Here is a 7,837-nt window from a genome sequence, read left to right on the forward strand (position 1 = left end):
CCCGTGTGAAATAATCCGCACGTGCCATGTACTCCCGAACGGTAGACAAGTAAGCACCAGGCAGCCGCAATCACAGAACTCATTACTTGTCTAGCTATCAGTACTAAGCTTGTTTCTTTATTTTATCATCACGCTTCCTCGCGACCGACTCGTAACTGATATAACACGCCTGGCGAGGCATCTTGTGCGGGTCCGTCAGATGACTTGTCCATTATCTGCCCAGCAGCCAAATGGAAACCACGAACATCTGCGAGCCGCTGTCAATCAAAATCGAGACGAAAATTTCGTCACTAGACGTTTCCACCGAAGTAGGATGGGGGTTGTGCTTCCGGCGCTCCTCTCACCTTTGGTATTGGTATCGGCCGATTTCTGGAGCAAAATTAAGAAATGGACATCTCGAACCACGAGCTAGATTCACAATTTTTAAAAGCTGAGCTCGCTTTGAACATTGACTGCGACCATTTCTCTAATATAAACATGTGCCATAAAGCCCCTCATTAAAAAGTTAATTAGTCAATTTTATTTAAGTATTCAACACGCCTGACAACAAGTCATGACCGGCCGAAGTAAACCATTGCAGATTGCCCAACAGCGACAATGAGGGATCGAGCAATGAGGCATCTGCCATGCAAACGTTTGCCATTCGCAAGTCGCAAAACTCCGGAATCGTGGTCAAGAATCGCCCTCCTAAGCTGCGCAGAGGAATTTCACTACGCTGAGTGTGAATTTGATGAATTGGGTGCTAGCAGCGATGAAAGCATAATAGCCTTGAAAAAGCTGGTAAAAATTGAGGTGCCACGATCGGGGGAAAATGAAGAGGCTCCATGACTCCAGTGTTCATGAAAGGAAAAAATGTTGCTCGAAGAGGAGGTTGCTACGCTGCAGCATCACAGCAACTGCATCGCTAAAGAGAGCTCAAGCTGCCTTGTGTGTGTGTGTATGCATTGTGCTGCGTTTCAGGGTAGGTGGCCAGTGAGATTCTCCAAACAATGGGGTGCGTGATCTGTGTTGAATACTTGACTTCCACCAAGACATTCGCAAGGTTGGACTGAAGAAGGGGCTTCACTCAGCAGTTTGACTGTGGTGGGCTACTCTACCTGTCCGGCAAACTTGCAGATCTTATCAACTTGTTGGAAGACTCATTCACTGTCTTTTTTTTGGCACCAGAAAGATCACTGCTACAAGGATGTACGACCTGGCTAGTTTTCTGCAAGCTGTGGAGCTCCCCAAACTTAGCTGTTGCACGCATGAAAGAGAACTCGCACTTCAAATTGTCACGTTTTATGTTCTCCTCAGATTTCGTTTTTATGCAAAGTCACTGAACCATGACAGAACCTCCCAAAGAGAGCGACCGGAGTACCTAAAGATCAGGAGGTGCAAGTGAGCACAAACCCTCTGAAAATTTACTGTGCGCTGAACCTCAGCAAGTGCAAATGATTGAGCACAAACCCTCTGAAAGTGTTGTGAGTGCTGTACATTTCCATGATCTTGTTTTAAATGACACCTCGAAAGAAAACAAATGCGCACTGATTAACACATACAGTACGGTCCTTTATGTTTCTGTACAAAATGTGAAACCTTCAATTCTATGACAAGGTGTGATGAGATCATCTCGGGCAACTGTCCTCCCTTTGAGAGCAGGAATCTGCAGACTTCAATGCCTTATGGTCCATCATACACCAAACATCATTGCTACACTATCCTCGGTGTAATGGCCAAGAGGAAACACTGCAAGAGGAAACACTGCAAGACAGGACAGTCAAGAAAGGACCTGGACATGGCCATCCTCACCTGCTGCTCAAGCCCAACGTCCACGCTGCCATCTCCAGCACAAATGCTGATGGGTTGAAATATTTTCACACTGCTTTCGTACATCCAAAGTTACTAACTCCAAACTACCCAACGAAAGCCCACCAGCAAAAACTTCAAACATGTCAAATAGAAAAAGGAACAAAAAAACACGCAAGCATGTTTATTGCCTGCATGACGGAGAAGGTGTATCTGATCCCCCTGTCCTGCGGGGCCAGGTACATTGGGCAAACGGGGCGATGCCTCAACGACCGACTCTGAGAGCATCACATGGACGCCGAAAAAGCTGCTTCGGATTCCCGACACCCGATCATCGTGCACGGGAGGAACTGCCCTGGCTCTGCGCCTAATTTCGCCGGCACGGCAACCATGGGGGGCCACCGCGAGTATGTTGAGCGAGAAATAACTGAGGCCTATTGGATGGCGACAAACCAGCAAAACATAAGCACCCCTTCCATTTTGCTCTCAAGAAAGGAGAAGATATTTCTGAGGCCACAATGGAAGTCGAACGTTGACAGACACGGCAAGACGACAACGTCACGAGCAGAGACGGCCATTCCTTTCATTATCCAGCACTTCCCATCGGGCCCAACCTTCCCCATTCTCCCTTCCTTGTTTGGCCACCTCCTCACTTTCATCCACCTCCTGTCATTCCCCCTGCTTTCCCTTTCCCATCCTCCCACAAAGCGGGTGGGCTTTGAGCTTGAAGCTGAAAATAAATGTTGTGGAAGTTGAAAGATTGCCCCGTCTGTATCGTCCCTTATGTGTCTCCTCTTTCTAAATGTTTGAAAGCACCAACACGCTCAAATAGTACAAGAGTACAAGCATGGAGACCAGAACACATCCACCATGAAACCGCTGAAACCGGTCTATCTATGCTGGTGGCGCAAACTTCATTGCAAAGAAAACTTCACCAGTCGCCCATTGGCTGCTGCACCTCAGGACGAGGTGCGACGTCACAGTCAAGTTCTGGCGATAAAGTTTGGTGCATGCTCGTCAAAATTGTGAAGTTTGCCTTGACGTCAGAATGTCGTCACGATGAAGTTGTTTCCGTAAAGAAAACTTCGAGAGTTTGGGAACTCGAAGTTGGGAAAGTTTATTGGTAGAGATGGCGGAACTTTGCTGAGTGCTGCTGCTGAGAACACTACGACGCTTTTCTGCTCTCGGACGATAGGTTTGTTGCGAACTACCGACTCACGAGGGGAGCGACGAGGTGGCTATGTGAGCAGCTTCGCCTCGACCTTCAACAAGACCTCACGACCATGCGCGTGATCGCCATTGAGCAACAGACGTTGTGCGCCCTGCGATTCTACATGACCGGTCGATTCCAAAGAATGGCGGCTAACGACGAGCACTTGGTGGTGCATCAAAGTATGGTGTCTCGGGCACTCCACGCCATCACGACCCCAATCATCAAGCGCCTGGTGGATCGCTGGATTCGTTTTCCAGCAACGGAGGAGGAGAAAGCCAGAGCAAAGGAGGGCTACTGGGGAGTCACCAAAATCAGCGGCGTTATCACTACGTAATGGGTGATTTTGTTGATTCAACGTGTTCAAGACCTGTCAGGAAAAGATATGCATGCATTTTCGAGCGGTCGTCGAAGGACGATGGCTCACGGAATGCTCGCGACGTGCTCGGGACAGGAGTGCGTTTTTGCGCCGCTCCTTTCAGGCCACTGAACTCTCACTTTTTGTAAACAGATTTACCTATAACTGGATCCAATAACCCTATGATGTCACAGGTTGCATAAACAGCACCCAAATCGCCATCAAAGGCCCATGTTTGAGAATGATCCTCGCTTCACCAAGGCAGCCTACTGTTGTAGGTACTACTATGCCCTGAATGCGATGATTGCGAGTACTGAGTTTATCTACTGCATGTGTGACCCAGCATCGAGAGGCATCGGTGCCTAGTACGATTAACCCATCTAGCGGTGTCAGTTTGTGACAGAACTATCTTTCCCCTCCCAATAACCCACAAGTATATTTTTTGGGTCAATAATATTCACACTTATGGGCCAACTTTTCCAAGTTTGTGATGCTGACCTCTCAAGATTCAGAACGTCAATGCCACGTTTTAACTCTTGCACTTTCTTCGAGTCACGTGCACTGGCGCCAGACGCCAGTGCACGAGATGGCTAGTGCAGTCTCGTGCTTGGCTCACACAGAGCTCCAAGAGGTGGTGTCGCACATGCATAAAAACTGCAGCTCCTATGATTCATGCTGGCAGCGGCAGCCTAACAAAACTAATTAATGAGATCAGTCTATTGAGCAAGATATGTACCAACGCAAGGGTTACCAACAAGTTCACAATTACCCACATCTGGTGTGGGCGCTGCACAAGCACAGACCCACACCACAATTAAAGAAGTGAACTGTTTATGCACGTGCTACCCTGTCGCAGCAATGTGATGTCAGAGCCGCACATTAGTGTGTATCTAGAATCACCATGACTGCCACTCCTTTGTTTACAAAGGTGTTTGCTTGCAGGTGCTGACAAATACAGTATACTGGGTGCAGTAGTGTAGCCAGGGAAAGAAGCTTAAAGGGGCCCTGCATACATATTTAAGCGTCTACCCTTTTTGCGGTTTCCACATCCCTCGGTGTTCGGGCAAGCCAGCGGGCACGGAGAGAGTAACTAAATATCAGTGCGTCATATTTTAACCGGACGACGCGGAAACCTCCTCCTGTGACGAGGGCGACCCGTGATACCGAAAGCGCGCAAAATTTGACGTCTTTGGTCCTGGGCTTACTACTGGTCAAAGCCGCTAAAAGCTTCTTCTTAGTCGAAATACAAAATATAAGTAGCGCGAACCGTTTGAATTATTTATAAAAGTAGTTTTTGTTCAGTATTTTAGATCAGAAAAGAAACGAATGCAGTTTATAAAGTACGGAAACAAGAAATGACCCGTCGACATACCCGCCACCAAGCGGTGGAAAAGGCGGCGCATACTGGAAAGGAGTAGTGGGATCAGGCGCCGACATGAAAAGGTCCCGGATGTGTGCGGCGGCGCTGCGGTCGTATGGACAGGAGGATCCGACCGGCTCCGAGCGTTCCGAAGGCCTTCGGCGAGAAGCTTTGCCTTGCGGTTTCGCCGTTTTGCGGTATGGCAGCGCGAAGTGGCTCCTATTCTGACCTGATCTTTACCCCGTGTTTGCTGCCGTTTGTGGCAAATGAAGTGTCATGCCAAATTAGAGTTTAATCGCGCAGAAAATGCAATAAGAGCTGCTCTGGCCGTCCGCTGCATACAGCGCCGTCGACACGGAGTGCCGCAGCCATGAGCACTCGATGAGCTCACTCCGCCTCCTCTAGTTCACGGCCACTCAAGCAACCAAGGACGTCATGAGGGAGGATATTTTTTGCTTGTTTTTGTAATTCTAATTTGCCAATAACTTTTAAAATAAATCGAATTTCGAGAAAAGAAAGGTTTCATTAAGTTATTATGTTCAGTGCGCTCAGGTTCGGTGCAAATTAAAAACCAGTAAAAAAGTCCTTGCAGGGCCCCTTTAATGGGCTGAAATGTCCCCCCCTGACCCCAAAATGTAGCCAACCCTATAACGTACATATATGCATGATGCATTTTCCATCACTCCACAACTCATAGAGATCCCAATACCATAACACCCACTCCCAATAAAGAACAGATTCCTCGCTACACCACTGACAGGGAGATGCAGACACCTTTGTAGCATGACAGATCGGTTCCCTTCTTTGCCCGACGTTCATAACGGAGGATAAGCGTGTGGTGAACTTAAGCCAGAAATTGAAATAACAGCAAACCATTGGAGCTCGCTAGTATGCTCTCTTTGCAAAACCATTATAGACTCAATGCAGGAGACAGTGGGTATCCTCTTAAACCGTGGTCCCTCAAACCCGTGCCAGGCAACCCTTCAGTGGGATCCGACGAGGCTTGCTTCAACCAGACTCATCGATCAACAAAATTCGTGGTTGAGCGGTGCATCGGCATGCTGAAGAACCGGTCCCAATGCTTGCGGAGGTACCGAACCTTGCACTGCAATCCTATCAAGTCGTGCAGCATCGTCACTGCTTTTTCCATCCTGCACAATGTGTGCTTATTCATCAATGCACTCGAACCAACCCCCGAGCCAGAGCCAGTTTCTGTCGTTGAGCCAGAGTCGAGCGATTTAAGCGACAGCGACAGCGACGACCCCTTGAGTGGGAGTCCTCACGACCAGGGCATGGCTGTTCGCCAGTGGAAAGTATGGCTGATGGCAAGCTATGCAACTCGCAGGGGCTCATCAATATCGCATCGAACTTCTCAACCAGCCTACGCACCACATGCCCCAAGAGCCCCTCCGTCGACAGCGGACCCTCGTGCACAGCGAGCCCCTCGTGAACAGCGAGTGCCTTGTGCACAGCAGGGACTGCAGACTGTGCAGACGTCGCACCCAACTTGAGAGCTGCACCACAATGCCCGTGTCAGTGATGCAATTGATGCGAGTCATTTTGGAGCACCTTTTGGAACAGCCAAAAGTCCATTTTGGAGCAGCAAAAAACAGTGTGGGATCACGAGCAAACCCTTTATTCCACTGCAAAAACTATTTCAAGATTCATGCATTGGCCTGTCCAAAAAAAAAGAAAACAGTACTTCGAATTTGCCTTTTCATTTCTGTACAATGACTTGCTAACATCCACAGCGAAGCATATAATTAAATTTGGAAGGTGATGTAGCAATACAAAACTGTCGCAAAGATAATGGCTGAGTTCTGTGTAAGCCCTGAGCTCCCTTCGCTGCAGAAATGGACTGTGCTTCGCCTTCTGCATGACATTGGCTTCGAGCGAAAGAAGACTGGTCAAAACTCGCGCATGATCGAGCGAGACGAGATCATCACGTGGCAAGAGAGGTACTTGCGGGACATTGCACGTCACAGGCAAGAGGGTCGGCAGATCTTCTACCTCGATGAAACGCGGGCGACGGCAGGGCACACTGTCTCGACGGTATGGGTGGACTGCACCGTGACCTCGTCCCACGACGCCTTCATGAGGGGTCTGACGACGGGCCTGAAGCCGCCGTCGGGGAAGGGCCAGTGCCTCATCGTCACGCACATCGGCAGCGAAGACGGCTTCGTCGCTGGGTGCCTGGACGTCTTCCGCGGAGTAAAGACCGGCGACTACCACAAGGAGATGAACGGCACACGATTTGAGACGTGGTTCGAAGCTGTTCTTCAGATGCTGCCGACAGGGAGTGTCATCGTAATGGACAATGCTTCCTACCATTCTCGGCGGTTGGAAGCAGTGCCAACGACGGGTTCCCGGAAGGAAGTGATCCAGCAGTGGCTCACGTCAAAGGACATCTCGTGGGATGCCAAGAAGAAGAAGCAGCTCCTTGCAATCGTGGCGTCAGTCAAGCCACCATATTTGAAGTATCGCGTCGATACTGCTGCAGAGAAGGCTGGTTGTACGGTAGTGAGACTTCCACCCTACCACTGTGAGTTCAACCCCATTGAACCCATCTGGGCACAGATCAAGAACGGCGTTGCAGCCAGGAACACAACGTTCAAGATCAGCGACATTGAAAGGCTGCTCAAGGAAGAAGCCGAAAAGGTCACGGCTGACAACTGGCGCAATGCTGTGAGGCATGTCGTTGGAGTGGAGGAAGGCTACAGACGAGGCAGTGCTACAAGTGCCCATGTAGAGCCGATCGTCATCGAACTGGGTGAAGACGACACATCTGAGAGCGACCTGTCTGGTGTGGAGCCGCTCGAGGAAGTGTGAAGCCTACACCTTCAACTTCAACAACTTCAACCGAAGACTGAGGGGGACCCAGATCAACATGACCAAAGCATGTCGACTTGTAATCGTCATCAAAGATCATGGGCTGCCCTTGCGCCCATCACTACATCTGCGCTGTACGTCTGTAAACATGTTTTAAGTGTGTTCAGTTCATACCGATCATCATGAAACAGATCAAAATAATGGAATTCGGTTAACAACATGAAACTGAAAAGAGCTAACAGCAGTGGCATGCACAGTGACTCCACCTTGCAGAAAAGAGAAGCGAAGTACA

General features: G+C 49.3%; 1 protein-coding gene across 1 annotated transcript; it reads left to right on the plus strand.

Moving 5' to 3' along the window:
- The first annotated feature begins 6,810 nt into the window (after positions 1–6,810).
- LOC121837857 lies at positions 6,811–7,545 on the plus strand. Its single transcript, XM_042293695.1, has one exon. The coding sequence runs from the start codon at positions 6,811–6,813 to the stop codon at positions 7,543–7,545; it is 735 nt and encodes a 244-aa protein (XP_042149629.1).
- The last annotated feature ends 292 nt before the right edge of the window (positions 7,546–7,837 follow it).

Source organism: Ixodes scapularis, unplaced genomic scaffold, assembly GCF_016920785.2.
Source record: "Ixodes scapularis isolate PalLabHiFi unplaced genomic scaffold, ASM1692078v2 PGA_scaffold4__175_contigs__length_147842914, whole genome shotgun sequence".
NCBI classification, from domain to species: domain Eukaryota; kingdom Metazoa; phylum Arthropoda; class Arachnida; order Ixodida; family Ixodidae; genus Ixodes; species Ixodes scapularis.

What these genes read in the sequence shown, in the direction of transcription:
- LOC121837857 (XM_042293695.1), top strand. Translation starts at nt 6,811, where the DNA reads ATGAGGGGTCTGACGACGGGCCTGAAGCCGCCGTCGGGGAAGGGCCAG.